Source organism: Manacus vitellinus, unplaced genomic scaffold, assembly GCF_001715985.3.
Source record: "Manacus vitellinus isolate BGI_N305 unplaced genomic scaffold, ASM171598v3 scaffold_1_pilon, whole genome shotgun sequence".
NCBI lineage: Eukaryota > Metazoa > Chordata > Aves > Passeriformes > Pipridae > Manacus > Manacus vitellinus.
In genome coordinates, this window is record NW_021939396.1 from 42,651,984 (window position 1) to 42,676,374 (window position 24,391).

General features: G+C 35.3%; 1 protein-coding gene across 1 annotated transcript in view; it reads left to right on the top strand.

Moving 5' to 3' along the window:
* Positions 1-2,160: 2,160 nt before the first annotated feature.
* Positions 2,161-24,391, top strand: part of CCDC178 (coiled-coil domain containing 178) — a 175,719-nt gene continuing 153,488 nt past the window's right edge. The window contains 1 exon segment of the mRNA XM_029959377.1: positions 2,161-2,179. Coding sequence (XP_029815237.1) covers positions 2,161-2,179 — 19 coding nt within the window.

Consider the following 24,391-nt stretch of genomic DNA (forward strand, 5'->3'; position numbering starts at 1 on the left):
TTGTTTGATTCAGTTGGTTTGTACTATTGCTTGTTGCAGTCAGGATTAGACTTTCATTTGGTATTTCTATGGACAACTGGAATAATATTTTTAGTATTACATCCTTTCAATTCAACTGGTGAATAAACAAGGCCAGTGTTGTGCTGTCATTTATTTTATTTACATTGTTCCTACACAGTCCACGTGCTTGTAAGTTCATAGAGTTGTACAATTGTTTGGGTTGGAAGGACCCTTAAAGATGACCTAACTCCAACCCCCCTGCCATGGGCAGAGACACCTCCCACTAGACCAGGTTGCTCAGAGCCCCATTCAAGCATACACAGAAACCAAGTGCCTCAACAGAACAGTTCAGTTCTGCTTTGAGGGAATTAAAAATTATATGTAAGTCTAGAAGCACAGCAGAAAAAGGTCAAGTTCATCTTCTGGAAGAAAGCATTTCCTTTTGATTATAGATAGTATTTACTGCATGAATTGGACACTACAGGAGATCGTGACTGTTGCTTCTCTAACTGAATCAGCAATACGAAAATTGAGAAATGGTGAACTGCCTTCAAACTGCAGCCATTGGAACTATGGCTAAAAGCTCAGTATATGTAGCACATATAAATGTATATGTGTGTGTGTGTAAATATTTACAGCACATTGTAAACCAGATTGGATAACCTGCAAATACTGCAGAAAGATGTTACATTAAAATATATAATGAATTTTTACCTAACCAATATTTATGTGATGTTACAGTGCCAGATGTTACTTTTTGACCACAGATGGAAGCAGTTATTTATTATGGATGCATTTGAGTTCAGTTACTTGTGTCAGTAGAACCGTCATATGATACTAAAATAACATCGGAGGCTGGTTTCTGAGCTGCAGTACCCAGTGAATGCATTTACCTGAAATGTTATAGAAGTTTGAGGCTTGACATCATCTAGTGAGCTACCTGAAGAACACTGTTCTTGTTGTTCCGTGCATAGAAAAATTACTTTCGATAAGTACTGTTGATTTTTATTTTTGTGTATAGTAATACTCCTTTTCATACAAATCTGTGAACTCGACTACTTATGCAAGTATATATATATGCATAAAAATATGCATTGCTTCAATACAATGAAACACTGCTGTAATGCAAATTCCAGTTTCAGCTCTTACAAAAGAAGTAGTATCAGCTGGTACATGGAAATGCCATATGTGTGCAGAATGATTTATTCACAGCATGGCAATTCAATCTAATCTGCTACTTCTACAATGGAAATTATATTCTCTACAATTGAACAAGAGATGCTGAGTAACAAGATAATTAAAAAAATATCCCAGAATGATACTAATGGAGAAATTGCATTTCCTAAATTAGTGTCAGCACAGTGGTGACAGAAAGCAAACCAGAGTATTTGGTTTTGTGTGGACTTAGGGAAACCAAAGCCATTTGGATTGACAGTTAACCATTTACAGATACTGCTGTCATAGTTGTAGTGTATTTTATACTCTTGATTTAAAGAATGTCTATTTTCAAGTATCCAGACAGTTTGAGTTTCATAGCATTTATTACACTTAATGGAACTGTTCTCTTTTAATCATACGCCATATGGACCCGAATCAACATCCAGAGCTTTTCAAATATTAATATTAATAATTCTTAATAACAAGCTCAGAATCTAATATTATCTGAGTGATGTTACTGTATTTGGAAAGTCTTCTGAAGCTGATGAAAAAAACAAACCCTACAGGCTATACTTGAACATGTCAATACAGGAGGGTGAAAGTTAAATTTTGCTAAATACTAAATCAGATGAACAGAATAGTCTTTTCTTGAGCACGCCATCTCTTCTTTGGGATTGGAAAAAGTCATAGAATATGAAGAAGAGCTCACTCTTCCCAGAAAAAAAAAAGAAAAAAGAAGAATCACAGCCATATTTTTCAGGTCTCAAATCAAGGTGTACATTATTTATGTACACCTAAATTATGTACATTTATTTCTAACTGTGCAGTACCTGCAGAACTATTAATAACAGTGCACTGTAATATCTAAAATTTACCTGAGACGTATCTCACCATAGCAAATTTTAAAACAATGAAAGGTTTGATTGACTGTGAATACACAGAATCTATTCTGTTGGCTTTAGAGTTCACCTCAATTGTCATTTCTTTAGTCTCAGACCGGGAATGACCAAATACTCTCGATGTAGGATTACTTAATTTTCTCCCTCCTAGCCCTCCAGCAGCCAGATAAACACTCAGGTCTTTTTTATGGTGTTGCAGCTGATCTAATAAACTTGGTTGCAGCTAACCTGAGGTCCACTTTGCCCTCCCAACAGATGAGCAGTGATACCCCCAGCACGGAGAGCTTACCTTCCAAACTACCTCCAGGCAGCACTTCCGTCAGCCACGCTGGCTGACTACACATATGAGGCCACCCTTACCCAAATCCATGGGGACAATTTCTATGAGAAGACCTTTGAAACATGAACATGTCTTTGAAACATGAACAGTTTACAAGATGCCATAAAAATGTTGGAAAGAAAATATTTCTGTTGTGCATTCACAACAGAAGAGTAGGGAACCTGCCTCTGAGGCATTGCACTCCAACTGCATACAGATCACACCTCCTGGCAGTTCTGTAAACCTCAGAGGAGCAGGAACTGTCTGCAGATAGCTCACAAGATTACTTTCAGTTTTATATGACACAGTTTAGTCAAATCAAAACCACAGCAGCTGATAGCTTATCTCATCTGCTCTTCTTTAGATGCTTATCTAGATGATTATATGGAAGTTGCTGCATGGTTTATAAATATGCAATTACAGGAGAAAAATTTGAAACTGTTTACTTGCAGTGTCTGATTTAATAGAAATTACATATCTTCCTATCTAGAAAGTGATTCAGGATTTCCAGATGCGTGGATGCTGTCCTAATACCATATTTCAGCCTTCAGAATGAACTTCACCCACGAGACAGATATGTAATGAAATATCACTTCAAGTTATATGGAATTTCAAGGAGTTGTAAAGACGTACTAGAGGAATTTCAAGCAAAATTTGTACAACATGCTCATGGTAAGTCTCAAGTTGTCACAATAAACCAACAGTTACAGGACAAGTACTCATGGCCAGAACTTGATATGAAGGGCTGAAGCTTAATACTTAAAATTAAGACAAGTTACTCATGCAATACCATTACAGCCTACCCCTTGCATTATTTTTTTCTGTGCATGACTGATACCACAGCCCCTTTGGGCAGTTATTTCATCTATCTAGCTATCTCTCTGTAGTAGACAATCATAAAATGACCAAACAGAGTGTTTATAATTGCTTCCTTCTCTGTTTTTGGCCAAAAATGAAAGGTGTAAGAATTAGTACAATTTAACTTCTTACGATGAGTAATTTTTTTTTCTGAAAATGTGTATGAACAGACATCATCAAGTTATGGTGAAGCTGATGAAGAACTGGAATTTTAAGGAGAATTTTAAAAGAAACTTAAAGGCTAATCTAAAAAAAAAAAAAGAAACAACCTAAAAAGCTTGGAAGACCTTCTCAATAGACTAATTACAGGTTTAAGGAGTATCCTGCCATGTACTCACATAAATAATTTCCTGAACTAATGCCTGGAGTTACACACATTGAGCTAAATGTTGCTAGGTTGAGGATCTCTAAATCTACTGTAGTAACACAATCAGATGCAAAACACACAGTCCAACAGCAAGAAGAGTAATAAAGATCATTGTTGTACTACAGATCTGCAATTCAAATTTGACTTTGTAAGTGCAAACCTCTGGAATCCTGCAAAAAGGGGAGTCTGAGTTTAGGTTGTCTCTCAAGATTTTTAGGGGTAAAGCATACATAAATTTAAGCTATCTTTGGGATAAGTGCACACCTGCTTGCACCTGCTTGCCAAGGGCAACTTAGAAATATTTTTAATTGTTTGTGTGTAATAGATTGCTTTTTCTTAACTTATCTGCATTATAAGACAAATGAACAAGTCACTCTTGTGTGACTTCTGTAGTCTTCTTCTACTTGCAGGTAACTATCTGCACGGATCAGAAACTTTTAGACAATAACAAAAAACAGCAGAGAAATAAAATATTAGTTTATTAGCACCACATTCTTAAGAAGGACAATATGGTTGATGCAGTATTGGTGCAAAATGGCAGAGGGTATTTCTCAGATGCGCTGATGTGAAAAAGCAACTTCAGTTTGGGGAATCTTTTTTTGTGCTTAGTCAAGGCTCTTGCTGCAGATATGGTGGAGGGTCTTCTCCTTTGCTGCTCCTTTATGGCTGTGAAAAGACCATCAGTTATCCCACACATATCATGTGATGCTTTAGTACAGGTCAATAAACAACTCTGGTCTAGGTGTATTGCATTACATTTCTTTATTGGAGCTGTGCCAGTTCTGAGGAAGAATAACCATCTTCTCTCCCGAACTTAGAAGAGGAATCTGTGCATTCTTGGAGCAAAGAAGGACACTGAGGTGCTGGAGCATGTCCAGAGAAGGGCAACAAGGCTCATGAAGGGTCTAGAGATTAAATCATATGAGGAGCAGCTGAGGGAGTTGGAGTTGTTTAACCTGGAGGAAAGGAGGCAAGGTTGACATCGGTCTCTTCTCCCAGTCAACTAGTGACAAGAGAGCATAGCCTCAGGCTGCACCAAAGGAGATTCAGTTTGGACATTAAGAAGAATTTCTTCATGGAAAGGGTTTTCAAGCATTGCAGTGGACTGCCCAGGTGGAGTTACTCTCCCTGGAGGTGTTCAAGAAATTACTGGACATGGCACTTAGTGCTGTGGTTTAGTTGGCATGGAGGTGTTCAATCAGATGTTGACTCAATGATCTTGGAGATCTTTTCCAATCTTAATGATTCTGTTATTCTGTAATTCTGCTGATCAGGGCCCCAGCTCTGCAAGACACCCCATTCACACCAGTACTTGCAGCATTGGTGCCATTTTACATATTGTCTTATATTAGCTATTTGAGCCTAAAAATAATAGAAGCCAAATAAAAACCAAGTAACATAGTTATTCAAATGACAGTATTTTCTTATTATCTGTAGAAATGTCTATGTTGTAATTTTGGGCAAAGATTGGTCTTTGGGAGTGTGAATGTAGTGGGATAACCACATCAAACATTAGTTTGTAGGCATCTCAACAAAAACAGTATATATGTATGTGTGTGTGTGTGTGTGTATATATATGTTAAAGCTATGCACATTTGACTTATATACTCTTTTTAAACTGTTAATACATAACCAGTTTAAAAATTCTATGAATATCACACAAGAAAGCAATAGTCTTAATTAAAAACATGCTAGTCAGAACAATGAGGTTAAAAATTTTAATGTCAGAGTTTTTGGTGCTTGATTTCTTCAATCATTTTTCTTTTTTCATTCTCAGCTACTCTCTGTTATATATCTCAGATAAACTTATGCTCATGCTAGGACAATTCTATTCCTGTGAACCATCCATTTTCTATATTCCAGCCATTCAACCACAGATCACTTAGACTTTTAAGAAATAAAGAAAATTGATATTTGATACTACCTTTTACCTTTTGTAAGAAAAAATTTCCCATTATAGTTAAGAAGTAAAACTTTCATTTCTATTCGTTTATACAGTTCATCATGCTCATTATAGGCTACAAAACTAAGTCAAAATATACTATCAATACTGAACATATGACACATCAGAGTTTAATTGGCATGTATTGTCCCAGCCAATGATATTTCAGTTTAAAGCAAGATGAAGTGTGAAGCCCTGACTATTCCCAGTTCTATACATTTTTCAATTTGAGATATGTGAGTAGCCCACTGAAGTTCATGAGATTAGTTGTGTTAAGAAAACATTTAAACATTAGTAGAACCAGGCTTACAACATGGCAGCAGGTGATACATATACTGGAAACTATTTGGCTGGATTGCAGAGAGCACATAGAGGGGATGCATACCTATGATGTCTGGATCTGCTGTTTCTTTGTAAATTATTAAAAAATCAAAAGTGAATGTAGCACTTTTCTAGTAACAGGTCATGTAGTAAGATAGTGGGATAACATATAGAAATTAATTTTTGAACTTTCTAACCTCCAGATATTTTTTTAAGCATCCTTTTAAATATGTGAGTTTATAAGGTAAGAAAGTTAATTTTAAGTAACCATTTAAAAACTAATTAAACACAGACACAGATGATTTTCTTTGTTTTTTGGAAGGATTTGTACCTGTGGATGTTCACTGTCAGTACTGCTAGTTAACTACATAAATACACTGGGTTTTATATGGCCCTTGTGAAGTTTATGGGTTGGAAACACTTTCAATAAATTATGACAAGTTACTGGAAGGCTAATTTGGAAAATTTAAGGATTTGCATGGCAGATGACTCCTCTTTTCAGAGCCTGAGGCTAGGACAGGGACAGGAAGTAAAGGTTACAAGGCAGACTATAAGTAAGCATGCAATTTATAATAAAGGTTTGTGGACTGTGAGCTTTTTAGATCAATCACTTCAAATGGCTGGCTTTTAGGTTAGACTGAATAATTATAAGGGGGGAAACCTGTAAGGGAGTTATTTGGGGAAATAAAAGAATCTAACACAGTTTTAACAGGAAAGTATCATCTCTGATAACTGCCTTTATATCTGACTAGGTTGGTCTACTCAATTTGCATTTAAGAGACGATTAAAATAACCTTATAATTTGCTGCATTCATCCTGCTGCAACTTCTGAAAAAGGAAAGAAAATAGTTATGCATAATTACTGAAAATAGTTGCAAAAGAATAGTACTCTACATGCACAGCATGTACCCTGCCTTTATGAAGGCCAGCCATTTACATACCAAAAACAAAAGAATTTTTATACAAAAAGGAGAAGTTGCCTTTATTTGATCAAAAAGGTCTAAATTGATTATTTATAAAAATCAAGGTAACTGGTAAAAGGAGCAAATTACAAGCAGTTTTTCAGAGCGTATGACAATGTCTTTTATTAATAAGCATTGTTGAAATGAAAACATCACTTACACCAATGCAGTTATATTTCAGGTAGCTAAATTGGAGTGTTACAGCTCAGCAGCAAAAGGCCAACTGTAAAACTTCCTTAAACAAAACACAGCATATGCTGGCTTAATTCTTAGATGGAAATTTGCCACTGAGGAAGAGGCCAGCTCACAGCCTATACAAAATTTACATGGCATGCTGCATGACAGTATACGTTAGCTATTATGCAAGAACATGGACAACAAAAATACAAAGATGTGTTTTTAATCTACCACGTGACAGAGATTACTGCTATTTTTCAGCTAATTGATGCTCACTAAGCAGCCCAACTCCATACACTGCAGCCACATCCCATCCCAGGTCCACTCAGCCTATAAGTGAATTTAGCAATTTCAAAGAAAAATTGTTCATTTTCAGTTTTTCACATAAGGATTAGTCTAAGGTTACTAAGATGTATACAATGCTGTTCCTCTAATTAACTGTTTTGAAGGCCAGTTCTGTAAACGTTTACATGAGGGATTAATTTCATGCATCCATGAGGTAATCCTAAGAAATATTTCTCGTGCTTACAGGCCAAGAAAAGGCTCAAATGCCTGAATTAGGCTCAGGCACGAATGCCTTAATCCAAAGTCACAAACCCCAAATCTTTTCCCTGAGATTTTCTTTTTCAGGAAATGTATGAATTCTCATGGAGCCTGCTTGTTGAGCTGCCCATTACACATGCTTGCTACCACACTGCTTCTGTGCATGCCTTCTGTGAACAGCCAGGCAAGGCACCTAAAACGCTACCTTAAACGTAGCAAGCAGAGTACGATGAGACTCCTGGTTACATTTAGTGATTTATTGTAAGAAAACAGTCTACTTGTAATCAAAGAATTTAGCAAGGCACTTAATACTCCATCTCTACTTCTGAAAAACAGGATGGTATTATCTTATTTATGTACTTTAATGTAGTTATACTTTTTAAAACAGTGAATAAGCTAGCTAAAATATACACATTTTCTTTCATAAGATCAAGTTTCACATAAAATTACTTTAGCTTTACTGTTGTGGTTATCCATACATTATTAAAACATTCTTTTCCTTTGGCATTTCTTCTGTTGGGAAGAGGTTGGAACAAGAGTTTCAAGTTCCAAAATAAATGTAGGATGGTTATTCTGGTCTGAACAAGCAAAACTGTGGTCGCTGTAGTCAGGACTGCAAACCATATTTGGTTTAAAAAGTATCATATGTGAAATACTGTGAGGCGTAGAAAGAAAATGTTCAAATCGAGATGCTGCACTATCGCAGAAATTGTACACTCAGATCCTGAGTGCTCTGCCTTTCAGTCCCGGGAAGTCAGTTGTTTTTTTCTCTAGCACAGTTCTCCATCTCAAACTAGAGATATTAATATTTCATTTCTTCCTCCATTTGTCTTCCTTGCTTATTCAAATTGAAAGCTTGTCAGAACAGGGACTGAAAATCTCTTGGTATGTATGCATCATGGAATAAAGAGGAAACCTGATCTTGGTTTGGTCTCTCAGGCTACCATGTGAAAGAATTTATATATATTTCTTTATACAGTAAATGGCAGTTGTATAAGATTTGAAAAAGACTGCACAAACTGAGGTAATAAATAGGTCTACATTATTTTTATGTGTTTCCAGGGAGAGGTACACAACACTTTTCCTGCTGTTTGTTTTGTCCCCAAATAAATATATGCACTTTCACTATGCAAATAAGTGGGTTTTGTTTTCTTCAGCAATGAGAGGGGAAAGGTAGGAGAAACTCACAAGATTAAATAATATTTTGTGATCAAAAAGTGAGGAATAAATATAATTACATTTAAAATTTGGTGTATTGACTCTTTCAGCTGCCACTGTTCCATTTTTTTTTCCAGACTGTTATTCTTTTAAAATGCAAATTCTCAGTATTCTTTGAGCACTGTCAGTAGTGTTCTATCTTCTACAGTTGGGTATTTCAGCTTACAGAATATTATTCTATCTGAAACTTATAGGTTTTGACCTTTTTTCCTAAATGCTTTTTCCTAAATTCAATAGCTTTCTGAAGTTCAGTAATTCTATGTGGTATATTTGTTCCATATTTTAACAGTTTCAGCGTGTTCCATAATTGTTGGATTTAAAATGTAAAAAGATTGAGATGCAGGTAGTTTGGATTTATGCACCTATGATGGGTGGGTTGACCCTGGTCTGGACACCAGGTTCCCGCCAAAGCTGCTCTATCCCTCCCCTCCTCAGCTGGACAGGGGAGAGAAAATAGGACGAAAGGCTCTTGGGTCGGGATAAGGGCAGGGAGAGATAATTCAACAGGGAATGGGAGTTGCAGTCAGTTCATCACACGCTCTCTCACGCTCCTTCCCCTGCTCCAGCATAGGTCACTCCTACAGGGAACAGTCTTTCAGGAAGAGGCTGCTCCAGCATGGTTCTCCACAGGGTATCAAGACCTGCCAGCAAACCTGCTCCAGTGTGGACTTCCCATGGGGTCACGATCTCCTTTGGGCATCTACTTGCTCCAGTCCTCCATGGGCTGCAGAGGTACAGCTGCCTCACCATGGTCTGCAGGGGAATCTTTGTCCCGGCACCTGGAGCACCTCCTCCCCCTTCTTCTCCTCTGACCTTGGTGTCTGCAGGGCTGTTTCTCTCACATATTTTCACTCCTCTCTCTGACTTGAATTGCACATTTTTTTCCCCTTGTTCTTAACTCTGGTACCCCTGAGGTGATGTCACTGATGGGGTCAGCCTTGGCCAGCAGCAGGTCCATCTTGAAGCTGGATGGCATTAGTTCTATAGTTCATTGGGAAAGAGCTTCCAGCAGCGTCTCATAGAAGCCACTCCTGCAGCCTCTCTCTACTAAAATCTGGGCACACAAACTCAATACAATGCTTCAAACAGTTCCCTTACATTTTACTTCGAAACTGATACTTTCTTCTTCCAAATAAATAATTCAGAAAATGTATTACATTTTGTAACTGAGGAATGAAAGTCAATACAATTCATAGTGCTGTTGACATGCCTTCTAGTAATTTATGGAATAATTATGACCTTATTTGGGATATATCTGTTCCCTACATTTTTGATTTGTCCTCCTCCAATACATCTTGACAATATTGTTGTAATTCATGTGTATTGTACAGACTGAATAAAGACAAGCATTCGTTTCAGACAAGTACATTAAAAATGTAACACAGCTGTTTGGAGTTCACTTTCTTCAGGAGACCTTTACAGTAGACATTTGGTTAGTAATGAAGGAATCCTGCAATTTTACCCTTTATTCTTAGTCTGTGAGACCAGAAATGATAATTTGTATTGAATCATTATTTAAATCTCTTTAAGGTTTTAAAGAATTCTGATGATACATGCGCGAAGTGCTTTCTTTTATGAAGTGAGTGGTAGGCAGCATTTTACATATATGGAAATAAATCTTCAATAGCTTTGCCAAACTTTATACAAACATCTAGCCTTACTTTAATAATTTTCTCAGATTTTAATTTTCTCAGTTAAAAGAAGGACACAAAGGTATGAACTTATTTCACCTTTAGTGTTTTTGAAAATTCTCCTTATTATTGTATTTTGCAATCTTAAAAAATGTCATTCATGTTGAAAGAGACAAAGAACAACACAGAGAACTTTCAACTGACATTCATGCAAGTTCAAAATTGGGGAATTAGAAGAAGAAAATTAGAAGTGAGGTCAGTCCTCACTATATAACCTGGTAATGTTGATTTTACACATCTTGCTGAAATTCATACTTGTGTAATACATAGATCATGGGCATCATTCTATGAGTCTTAGAATTTGCAAGGGCAGCAATACTGACAAGTAAAAAGCACAACTAACGCTTGCCAGTGCACGTAACATTTTATAAACCTACATGCATGTTGTCTTTCATTATCATCTAAAAGCAGAGTTCAATTGGAAGTGACATGGCTATTCACTTCATAAAAAACAACTAGTTCTAAAAATGTCATTAGAAAGTAACAGATTTGTCATGTTTTCTGAACTGGGTAACTTAAAATATAATTAAAATATCACTGTTGGTTTTATTGAGAGTAATAAACTTAATTAACAGGCTCTCTTTTGTGTAAATTGACTATTTTCTTTAGGACACCACCAGTAATTCATTTAAACTAATTCCTCATGAAAATTAAGTATTAATTATAAATTACTATTTCATAATGATACCATAAAAATGCAGATCAGTTGCAGATAAAGATTGGCATTTTTAATTGTTTTTGTGCACTATTCATTTTCTTTCATTGTAAATGAACACTGGCCTACTTTCAGTGATTACCAAGAATATCCCAATAATATTAGAATATTTTAAAACCTTGACTATTGTTAAAATGTATCTTGTCACTGTTACTTGGTTATTCACAGAATTAAGAGAATAATCAGTCTCTGAATGTGGATTAAAAACTCCACCCAGATAAAACACATTTAAAAGAACGAGAGGTAGACTACTGTCATAGTTAAGTACTGTTTGGTAAGTAGAACTGTTATTAAATCTGGAATGGCTGAATAGGGAATATTAACTAGTTTTATTGTGAGTATTTAACATAATTTTTATGTGTTAGGAATTGTTTCTATTTCTTTTTCTCTCTGGTCAGAACTTTTTATTGTAGAAATCCACAGAAGATACTCCTGATTTGGGACAGTGTTCATTATTTAAATGTAACAGAAATACAGGCAGTACGAAAATATATCTGCTTCATGCATAAAATGTATAAATATATAAACTTCCTGTACCAGTGAATGGTTTTAGATTATTTCCATATATATAACAGCTCTAAAAATTACAAGGAACAGTGTTATTATGGGAACGCTAGCCTTTTTTAGAAAAAAATTGCAGAACAAGTATTACTAATAAATTGTGAGACCCACAAATAAAGATGTGATAGGTAACGTATTTCTTTCTGAATGTTCCCATAACCAATAGAGCATTACTTTGCGTAAATATTGTTTCTGTAGACTATGAAAACATTACAGAAGAGCTGTTCTGAGAAATGAAAAGATAAATTTGGAATGGAATAGTTTGGAGACTTGAAAATATCATTTTGGTGTCAAAGCAAAGGACGTCAAAGCAAATATCATCAAAAGAAAATAATTGACTTTATTAAAGGAAAAGGTTTCAATTTGGTTCATATTTTTATATGAATCAACCATGTTGCTGGAAATATGAACACTGTTTTTGTAGACTCTGATTTAGAGTGACATTCCCTCCCTTCCCCAATTTACATTTCATTGAAATAAAAATTTCGGATTCCAGATGCATTTACTTTCACCTGTTATTTCAGATAACTCATTCAGCAGCCAAACACCTCTTCCCTAGGCTCTGCTACTGTAGACTAAATCTTCAGAAGCCTCTGGCTTCTCACTTGTGCTTCAACAAACAATGTAAAAATCCAGGTGATAAAATAGTGAATCTTAATGGAATTAAAATTCTAGCTAAATTCATTACAGAACTTCTGGAAAAAGATTTCCACCGTCAAAATCCAAGTAATATTAGCACTTCCTAAAAACACCTATATTTTTGTCAGATAATTCTATTTTACTCAATCTATAACAGTTTTTAATTCATCTGTATCTGCTGCAGTGTTTTTTAAATGAAAGGTTGGAGGATCTTGCGATGGAACCATTTTATCCAGAAAAGAAATTCTGTTTGAAATATGAAGAAACCACAGGAGTGGTATGTCCAAAGTACTAGGTGCATTTATACATACTGTAGAGAAAAGAAACATTTCTTTATTACATAATAAGTTTTTACATGGCTTCATTTTCACCTTTGAAATAAACATATGTTCTTACTTTTGAATGTATTTAACAGGTTTTGCAAGTATTAAAAGTAAGATAGCAGATAACAGTTCACATGCTTGAACATACAAATAAGAATAGGGGATCCATTTTTTCCTTTCTCTTTTACTCTTTTATTACATATGCTTCTAGACAATTTAGACAGTATGCATTCATGAGCATTTTATTGTTCAGTAATATCTGTGAAGGTAATGATGCAAAATAAGAATTTACAATCATTAACAGATAACATGCATTTTAGACTTTTCTGAAAATCTTTGCTAGGTTAAAAATTCATTACATTCATTGTAGATTTTAAAAATTCAGAAAAAAAGTCTCTTTACTATTGGATTCCTTAAAACTTTTCCTGTGAGGGCTATTGTAGTAAAAGTTCAAACTATAAAATATAATTACGGATCTAAGAGCATCAGTGCTGTGAATACCTGGACTATTGTCAATACATATGATTTAATTATTTGCATTATCTAGGCAACATGCTGATATTTAGAAAATACAATTGCTTTCTCAAAAGTCAGTAAATTGTATGATGCTTAATCTTCTTTCTTCTTGATAGCTAATCAAAACTACAAAATTTTAAGACATTAGAGTTTTTATGACACAACGTTTGAATGTCAGTTCAGACAGAGGAGATGCATATTTGAGTATATCAGTTGTGGTTTGAAAAAAAATGAAGAATATTATGAAAACAATTATTCTTTTTATCTTTCTTGAAGTATTTAAGCCATATAATAATTAAAAATATTATAGTTTGCCAGATGTGTGATATAAGATGAAATTATTGGCACTTCAGCTTTTAGACAACTTGCAAGTGAATAAACTGTTTTGGTTGCCAGGAGCACACTTTGGGAGGTATTTACATTTACTATTTTTCTCATTGTTAAGTGTATTGTAAATTTTTTGAAAATGTGGAAAAGCATCTCAAATTTATACCACTGTGTTCTGCTGCTATTATTATTATACTGTGTATAAATATTGTCGTGGTTTAACCCCTGCTGGCAACTAAGTACCATGCAACCACTTGCTGTGTATGATTATGGTAATCTAAGATATATTTAGGAGCCTCTTCTGGCTCAGTAACATCTTATAGGAGTGCTTAGTTAAGGAAGGGATCTTAGGGGAGAAGAAAAGGAAAGAATACATGTGTTTTTCTGCATTAATTGTAATAAATTCTTCTAGGTTAAAAATTTGCTTACAGGATATGTGTTCTTTTTATGTTTGGAGGTGTGTACACATTAATTCACACATTAGTCTACGCTAAAGCCTGTGGAATGCTTGTCTTTGTCCATGGTGGGCTTCATATGCCTTTTCAGACAAGGATTTATGATACTACACTGTTGCAAAGTAAGAACTTTAAAAAGTGAAGTAGTGACACTGAATCTGTGGAATAGCTACTGGTAGTGGTTTTCCTAATGGGTAATTTCTAGTTAGGAGTGCTGAAAATCATGAATTAATGTACCTGTTCTGGATTATGTAGAAACACAGATCCATATTTTAAGATTTTTAGACACAAATGTATTTCTTGGGAAGAAATGCTCAGATGGTTTGAATTAATATTTTTGTTTTGCTTATTTTTCAAAAATTGATTTTTATGTCATTTTTAAGTCTTGGTTTCAGAATTTTCCAATCCATAACTTACCTTTAAATGAATATAAAGTCAACCATAGTTTTACAGCTTTATGTCCTTCCACGCAGTGAAGCATTTCCATATCTATTATTAATACCTTGGTTGTTACTGTCTACTTTAAATTACTTTGTGTGTATTATGCCTGTAGCCTGTGTTTGTGTGTATTATCCTCACATGCCTCATCTTGTTTTCCTGTGCTGATCTGAGTGAGTAATTTTTCTTCTTAAATTCACAGCAGCATCTTCTGAGTTATCAACAGCTCTGTCACAAAAATTTGCATCTCTCACCTCATAATGATTGGAAGACAACGTCTGTCTCCCTGTACCTTGTATTTTGATGCTAGATATGATCTTTATCAGCTGTTCAATGCAAATCAACTTGACTCAAGTGAGAAATTCTATTCTTTTAGTGACAATTTCTTTTAGACTTGCAGGAATTAAAAAAAAAAAAACAACAAAAATTGGTTAGATAGAAAAAAGTATGTAAGTATCATCCAGAATCCCTGTTACAGTTAGAGAATGGAACAGAAATGGCATTTATATACATAGACAAGCTAACCCTTGTCACTGAACTTGCATTTAACACATGAAATATTGCAGTTTTGTGAGAGGTGATGATAGCAATCATGTACAAGGGTATTAGTTTAGGCAGCCAAGACACTGTTTTTAAGCATAATATTTGGCTTTCCAGCATTGTCATAGCTGCAGTGTGTTCTAAAGAGATTTTCATGATTATTTGCCTTCTCAGGCAAAGTGAAAAATATATGTGGTGGGAGTGAGTCATAAAGAACAAAATTTCTGGCTTTTTACACTAGGAAAAAAGTTTTATGCTAAATTAATCATATTGTTTTGCTGTAATATAATTTTTATTTTCCAGCAACTGAAAGAAAAGAAAAGTTTGTAGACATCCACATACAGCAGACTGCTTCTATTCAGTAACCCAGTAATGAAGCAGCCAATCCAGATGCAAGAAACCTATACCTAGTGTTTCTCTGACTTATGTGTGTAATTCCTTGAGGGATTAAAACTATGCCTCCCCAAATTTAACTCAAATACTTCAGCATTTCACGCAGAATCACAGAATAGTTGAGGTTGTAAGGGACCTCTGGAGGTCATCTGGTCCTACCTCCCTGCTTAAGAAGGGCTAAATACAGCGTTTTTGAGACCCTAATAAAAAAATGTGAGGTTTATAACTTGCCAGAAAATCCTCTCCCTCCAGTTTTCATATGAAGCTGTTCTCCATTGCTAGAGTAATAATCTGAAGTGGCTTGTTTTGATTGCATCTGACTAGTCTTTTGCAGTTATTAATGTAATCCGAGTAATCGTAGCACACCATTATAAAATTGACAAATACATTTAATAGAATAGTCTATAAGATGCAATAAAAAATCCTTCCAAAAAATCTCTTTTTCATGCTTTTCAATGAACTTTTATAAAACACCCTCACTGTTTAGGGCTCATTCGAATAATATAGCTGCTTTTGGAGTGTTATTCACATTTTGCCCTGAAATGTAATTGTGAAAACTGGGGATGGGACGATGGTAGTACATCCTGCAGTATACTTAATTTTCCGTCACCCTAAATATTATGTGATGAGTTGTCAGTGTGATACAGGAAGAACTTAAACTTTCCTCCGTCATACTAGGAGTTTCTCAAAATTGCAGAATGGAAAACTCATTATGCTAAATACAATTAATTTTGCACTATTTGATTTGTAGAAAGTAGACATTATGAAGTGAATCTAGGACACATATTGTATTTTCCCACATGAGACAATACTGTATTAGTAAGATATTGCATAAAGGCTGAAAATGTAAAAATTTTTTAAAAGAAAACCTCAGGTTTTGTTCCAAAAATGTACTTAATGCAAATGGTGTGCTTCTAAACAAGTAAATTTTCTCCTTGAATCTGCTGAAACATTTGTAATGCATTTAATGAGCAATTGAGGGGGAATGTCAACTTTATATGTTGCTATTAGCATTGCAGGCTGAGTAGGACTGTCTTGTAGTTTATACATTGCCAAAATTTGTGTTAAGCTATTAAATTTGTGTTGAATTTTTAATAAATTTGTGTTAAGCTCTTATTGTGTTAAGCTATACAAAATTTGTCAGTTACACTCTCATATGTGTAATTGAAGCCACAATTTTGACATCTAATCATTTATTAGTGATGAAGTATGAAAAGGAAAAAAAAAGGAAGGGAATAAAAGTTGGGTTATTTTAGCGACACTTGGGTTCAGGGCCACTTCAACCACTTAGACAAATCAGGCTGAGCAACTCCATTCCATTTCTTGAGATGCAGACCAGAGAGGTGGCACAGGAGAAGTGTAAACTCGGGTCTTGAAATTATGAGTTGTAGATGGTTTTAGGTACTTCATTCTAAGTGAAAGCATTAAGTTCCTAGTTAGCAGTTAGGCATAGAAATACTGCTATGGATGCTGGCCTGTTGCTGCTTCTGATGTGACTTACATCTCTCCAATATTTGTTCTTTTGTCTCCTCCATTAGTGGAGAAGATACATAATGCTATGTTTGCTTTTGTAGGTTTTTTTTTTTCATTCACATACAGATTTCTCAGTTGTGTCGCAGAGGGGAAGATTAAGGAAGTGGACCCTAAATTTAGCATCACAATTCAGCATTCAGTGCTTGGCTTCTTGCAGCTTCTGTTTGCAGTGTATGCAGTGTGTGTAGACTGGAAAAAAGGCATAATTGGTCCCACATTTCCAAATCTTCCTATTCTGCAACACACACCATGCAGACCATCTGCACTTCCTTTATGGATTGATCTAGCATAGATATTACTGAGAATAACAAAGGAAAAAAAGCAGATTTGGACAGTGGAAGAAGACTACAGGAGAGTAAAATAATCTATATTTTATAATATGATGTTTATAATATGCAATGTTCTCTATTGTTTAATTTTATATTCCCTGGATTATAAAAGAAATCTGTGAAAAATTCACAAAACATATAGTACATCTGCAGGATTTTCCTAATTCTGTCAAAGTCTTAGTCGACTAGTTAATGAGGATGAAAGGTTATAAGAAAGGTGTAAAGAGATGTTCACTGGAAATAGTTGGTAAAACGCTAACTAGGAGTTGAGCATCTACATGGAGGTTTTTTTATGCTTATAATTCCATAATTATAAATCTTCAAAATTTTTCTTAACATACCTATACATAATTAAAACATGATGTACTTAGTCCTTGTTTTCAACAATTTTTAAATCCTAACTTTTAATGTTTAACTGTAAGAGTAATCTTAATGTTATTCTAAGAAAAACAAAAGGCACCAGACAATGTTTTTTATGAGATTAATGAATATATTAATGCACTCTTGCAACTTTGTTCCCTTTTATAAATAAATTATGCAGCTAACTACAAAGACACTCAAATTCAGGATAAATCTAGTTTTTACTAACGACATCTAAATTTTTCAAAAGTATCAACTGATAACTGGCAACTATCTAAATGATTTTTTCCTTAATTTGTTTGAGAAATCTGCAAATAAGAATGACCACAGTACTCTTATGATAGGTGTCAGAAGGTTAGACAACATGTTCTTTGTTTCACAATTGTTAGTAAGATCAATAACTACTCCACAAGATCAAGCACAGTAATGGTGAAACTTGTCATATATTTTTGACTCAAAAGAGTGACTTCTATTGCTTCAAGTGTTTTCCTTTCCCCTTGGAAAATGAAAGCTATGTATTCCAAAATAAGAAGTGATAAATGAAAATATGAGAAATATGTGCAACAGCTTGGGGATCTGAAGTCCTCAGTTTAGCCAGGAAAAGTAAAAATGCAGTATCTATCACCTTTACCTATTTCCTTTCTTCAGTCTTGGTAAAGGTTAAAATTGTGATTTCAAAGCCTGTAAAATATCAGAATGTGGTACTTTTTCTCCTGATAACTGCTGGTGTACATCTTTCTTGGGTACTGAAGGTTATTTTTTGGTTCTCTTTAAAAGTTTTTTTTTTTCCTTTTGAGATATCTGTCTCAATTCAACATTATTGGAGAGATAAGTGTAGTTTTGACTGCTTTTCAAGTTGCCCCTCTATTTGCCATGAGGAACGTTGTAAATAGAAGTTGCCCCTCTATTTACCAGGTATGGAAAACATCAGTGGTAGAACTGGATTTGAAGTCAATGTCTGTTTTACAGGTTCCTTTGTTCAATGATACTTGCTAAAAATGCTGAACCTACAATATATTAGAAGGGATTAATGGTAGTACTGGCACGTGCTGCTAATGGAACCTCTCAGAATAGTGAAAATGTGTAGCTGACATTGCCATTCTTCCAGATACTTTTGTAACACCTGGACCAATAGCTCTTAGACTTGCTTTGTAGCTTGATACACTTTGACTTAAAATAGTTTTAGTTCTAATAACACATCTGAAATGTTTTATCCTTTTGATACTTAAATGGGCATGATAGTAGTACATAGAAACTGGACAATATTCCTTCAGGTTTGTGAACCATCTGTTACTCCAATATTTCAGCGGTAACCTGGACATTATCAGGACAACAGAATGTTAGTCTTTGTCTGCTATAGATTTAATAACCTGGAGACTTCTGAACCCACTGCTTTTATGTGATTACTTTAGAAGTTCCATATCTTGTCTTCACCAAGATTATATTGAGGAAGTAAAGTCAGGTAAAGTAAAGACTCATCACCTCTCTTTTTTTTTCTCATTAAAAACACATTAACTGAAGTCAAACATAGTAGAATTCACATAAAGACTACTCAAAGAAGTGATGAAAAAGATACAGAATGCAGGAGAAAGTGATTTTTTGATTTTTGGACTGTCTCCTAAATTTATCTTTTTTTTTTTTTTTTTTTTTTTCCAGATGTGGTACAAAGTATTGAAAGAGAAATCAAGGGAAATCTAGGAGTAAATACAAGTGGGGCACACTTTGCCTATTCCTCTAACTCAATTTTTTACCTCTTACCTTTAAAGTGAAGGAGAAATATAGAAGGCTGAGCACATACTGCTCATGAGGGAACCAGATTTAATTGAGTGCTATTTGAGCCCTCAGTGAGTCCTAATCTCTACTTAAATTTGCGTGAAAAGTCTTTTCACATCATGCAAGAATTTCTGGGACTGGAATTTAATAATCAGTACTGGCAGCAACCATGGGAACTGACCCAGGTTTATTAGTAGCTAACAAAGTGTATAGGAAAGAATAGACCAAGATGGGTTTTTTTCTTTGAGACAGTAGTTCCCAAATTTGGACCATGGAGCACTGTTGACTGTTACAAGATTTCATTGCACAGTCAACCTCAGCAGCAAAGTTATAACTGGAAACGTGTAAAATGGATATGATTTCAGGGCATTGGCTGTGCAAGCACTGCAAGTTGGAAAGCAGTGATTTGGCAGAAGTTGGGTACAGAGTAGGTTCTGAGTTTCCCTCGGGGATCATAGAACGGTTTGGGTTGGGCCTTAAAGATCATGTAGTTCCATAGCCCCTGCCATGGTCAGGGACACTTTCCACTAGAACATGTTGCTCAGAGCCCCATCCAGCCTTGCCTTGAACATTCTCAGGGATTGGCTCATGGAAGCAGCACCTGGAATCTTCACTGTTGTGCTTCAGCAGAACATATCCTGATGTGAAGGAGCAAGATTCAGGATGGGAGAGGTTCCAGGTGTGGAGAAAGACATACAGCAATTGACAGGACTTTATTATATGGAGTTTACTGTTATTATGTGGTTTCATTGTATTCACACTACACAGTGCACAGTCTGGACTTGCCTGGACTTGCCAGGAGTTTGCCTGCTCCCTGCTTCCCCGCTCCCCTCTCCGATTGGCTGAAGAAGCTGGAGAGAGGAGACAGCTACTATTCGCCCCTTCCACGTTCCTCCCCCTTTTGCCTGTGCCCCTATCCTGATTTGTTCCCCCATTTGTCTGTCTCATGCTCCACCCCATGTTCTGGCCCTTTCCCCACCTGAACTGATAAAAAATCTTGTGCACACCTCAATAAAGCATTTCATCTGCACTCTGCCTTGTCTCCCGAACCCATCCGTGCTATGTCACGGCCCCATTCCCCCCTCGGACCGTGGCACCCTGAGTAGAAATCCCTTCTTGTTTTCCTGTATTGATCATATTGAGATGTATATTGAAAGTTGAGGGGCTGGTCGTGACTCCAAATGAAAATCCAGTATGTGATCATTTTGGGACTGGTCATGTTCTTTCAAATTGCCCTGACTGGAAAACTGAATATGTTTTTTAACACAATGAGATCCCTTTTTTTTTTTTTGCATATGCTTTTGGGAATCGAAAGATTTACTAAGGGTTTGGAGGTGCTTGATTTGTAGTCCTCTCAGAATATTCCTCATAGAGTTGCAGTATGGCTGTCTCTAGTGAGACTGCGCCACTATCATGTGCAAAAATGATACATGTATCTCCTAAGCCTGCTTCCCTATTGTGGGGCTCTCAATTTTTGGAAATGCTCTCATCTTTTCAGAGCATACAACCTGTGTGAGATTAGAGTTTTCCTGGCTTTAAGATCCAGTATTAAGATGTAGATATGATGGTCAGCGGTATAGATAGCCTTTTGTAAGCCTTTTTGTAAAAAGCTTTTAGACTGAGTTAAATGATGACATGGTAGCAGTAACTGCACTCTAGATGATTGGTTCAGCGTTGATATTTTGTGTAATAGGACAAGTAGGTCTGAAATTGTTGAAGTGAAGACAGAATTAGGGTAGGTGTCCCCTTTCGAAGGGTGATATTAGAATTTTATTTCAGCTTGTAGGCTAACCATATGCATCTAAAAGGGCTTTGCCCTGGCCTGGTGGATCACTCCCATCAAGGAGATTAAAGGCACTAAAGATTGTGCCAGCCTGTCCCTATGGATAAAAAGTTAAAACTCTTTCTCTAGCAGAACCTGGATGTTTATATGACCTTTAACTGTGTACATAGTGTGAACTATTATGTATTTGAGAACAAATCTATGGTAAAGAAGAAATTTAGAGACAAAGTAAATATAGAAAAAGTCTTTCTTGCATTCTTTTTGCTCAAGTATGTAGCAAAATCTCATATAAAGCTTAGAAATTTACTTATGTGTTCATTTCGCTGTGTGTTTTTAGTTTTGTTTGAAAATTTGATTTGAATTGCTAAATTACGGGACACAAACACCAAGTAAAGGTAATGATTACATTTCCTAGAGAAAAATTTTTATAGTTTAGGATGTCTCACTTTGGAAGACAGATGGTGAGAAAGAATTTGTTTGAGTGAGCAGCACCTCCAGTTAGTTTGGGGATATTGTTGGTTTTTTATCTATCACTACTTTTCTACTTTTTTAGTCTTTTTTTCTTCCTCTTCTTTTTTATTATTTTATTTTATTTTCCTGTCATGCAGCGCTTTGTCCCAAAGCTGTCATTTTCTAAAGGTTGTATGGTGTGACAGATACAAGAATGTACTCTTAATGTAGCTATATTCAGTTGTGTAATTTAGTCTTTCCTTTAATGTTGAATCCTTAAAGAAAGGAGCCTGAGACTGTACAAATTAAAAATATTTTTCTGTTGATTTTCTTTTTAAACAAGATTTCTATATAGCATAAAGAATTAATTAGTGGCTAAGATCTAAGCAGTGCCACAAAATGCATCTTACTCCAACTGAACAAGAAGGTGTTTATAGTTATAGTTACTCAGCACTTGATTTGGAATGTGGCAGGATCTTCTCTTCAAACTAGAAAATATACAGATGCAATTTCATGTTATTTAGTGGTGTGTTGTGTTCCCTTTTTTATTTTAAATCAATTGCATGATCCTGCCAAATTTTCGACTCAGTTTGTTTCTCCAATCTTTGCAACTAAACTATTTATATAATATACATAATGGATAAAATTACTATTTAACTTCAAGTCCCTCTGAAACATAAAGTAATAAAATACATGCAGCTTAAATGGGAAATCAAATAGATATAGATAGGCATTTTAAAATGTTTATTTCTCCTTTTTTTTTCCTTCAAAAGAGTATAGAAGTGACAAAACCATGTATTATCATGACAACAATGGAACAATGGAATAATACTGACTTAACTACATCATTCTTTCTCAATATGGACACAATGTCTTGATAGAGGGGGGCTGCAAGCTTTCTGGAGGACAGGATCGTTTGGGATTTGAAATGATCTTGAGAAGTCAGAGAACAGGATACAAATCAGGAAGAACAAGTACAAAGTACTATCCATGAGCAGAAATATTATGTACAGAGGACAAGAAAAAATGCTAGATAAGGTACCTAAAGTTCTGTAGGTTGCAGTGCTAAACATGGAAACCAGTGTCATGCTGTTGTGATAGAAGCAAGAGCTTTATGAGGATATGAAACCAGAAGAATTGTCCACTCTTCCTAGGTGAGGCATCAACTGGAAGGCTGTGACCACCTTAGGGTATATATCTGGAAAGACCTGGACCAGCTGGGGAAAACTTGGAGGAAGAGAGTAGCAAAACAGTTGGAAAGTATAATCTCTGGGACAGGAGGGGGTGTGTGCAAAAAATTAGAAGAATTTTGTCTGTTTAGTGTAGAGAAGGAAAGAGATAGCAGTTCTCAAATGCTTGGGGAGTTGTTTACAAGATGAATGCAATCTGTTATTTTCTGGGTCCAGATAGATGTGACAAGGAGATTATATTATACATTAACATAGCTAACTAATGACAAAGATGGTTAAGTTTGATTTAATTTTGCCTAGACATCTTGTAGAAACTGTGACTAAAAGATTTTAAAACAGATTTGAATATATCTGTCAGAAATGGTTTAGATTTAGTTGAAATTGCCTTGGATCTTCCAATTCATTGAGGCATTATTTTGCAAATAGAATCTGTTTTCACCTCCTTCTATGTTTCTGTCATCATTAAAGAGAAAATAATTTCTCGACCTAGTTGGACCCCTTCTACTCTATCATGGAACTTTCTGAAAACTTAATTAAATAATCAATTTCTTTTTTTCGTTTCAGATCCTTTGTCATTTTTATGTGGATTGTCACTTTGTCAGTTTCTCTCTTTTTTTTTTTCATTTAGCTCACATTTACTTTGTCACCTTTGTATTTTTTTTACTTAGTCCTTTTCCCTACTGTGTAATATGTGTTTTCTAACTTTACTTGCAAGCACCTTTAATTCCTTGAATGCACTATCCCACCTGCTTTTCTTTACTATTACCAGCACCTTCATATTCTGTTCTCTGACTTGTTTTTGTCTTTTTTCTGTATTGTTCTTTAGTATGTATGTACAAGATCTCCTCTTTCTCTTTTTCACCTGTATATGTTTTACTTATAAAATAGTGAAGTTTAAGAACCCTACAAAACACAGTTTGATAGAAAGATTATGAAGTAAATGAAGGCAGTCACTGTAGGGACCCTCCAAGTAGGGAGGTGGGGGGTTTTGTGTATTAAAGAAAACAAAGTATATGCTGTCAATGTATATGGTCTGCCAGTGCCTGTACTCCAGTAGCTTTTGTCTATTCCAGATTTGACAGATGGCTAGGAGCCTCAAAGATGTTAAGTTCTTCCAAGTTTCATGAAAATTGGCAGACCAAAATTATTTCCTTATCTGAAAGAAAGAAGTTATAAATTAGCCATTTACATATTCTGTAGGGTACCAGTCAGCTGACTGGTTGAAACATGTCTTGGATAGCCAGTCAAGCTCCAAAACAGTCCCATGCAACATGCCCAGAAGAGAATATCAAAGGAAGATAGATTGGTCAGACTCAGTGACACAGAAGGGAACTGGGCTTCTGTGAGGGAATGTTGCACATATACCAATGGAAAACCAGACTTCACTGATTCTAATGATCATGGGAATGCTATAAAGTGTTTTTAGTGTTGTTTCTCTGTTATTTGCAACATCAGTGAGACCATCTCTTTAAAAATAGTGATTACTATGAAATTTCATTAGTCCATTTTTCTTGTTTTATTATAATTTTTTTGAGAACCTGTTATATACTTCAAAATTTGTGTGGCTCAGTTCCACAGGTTCATTAATACTTTGATGATCTATTCATGCCA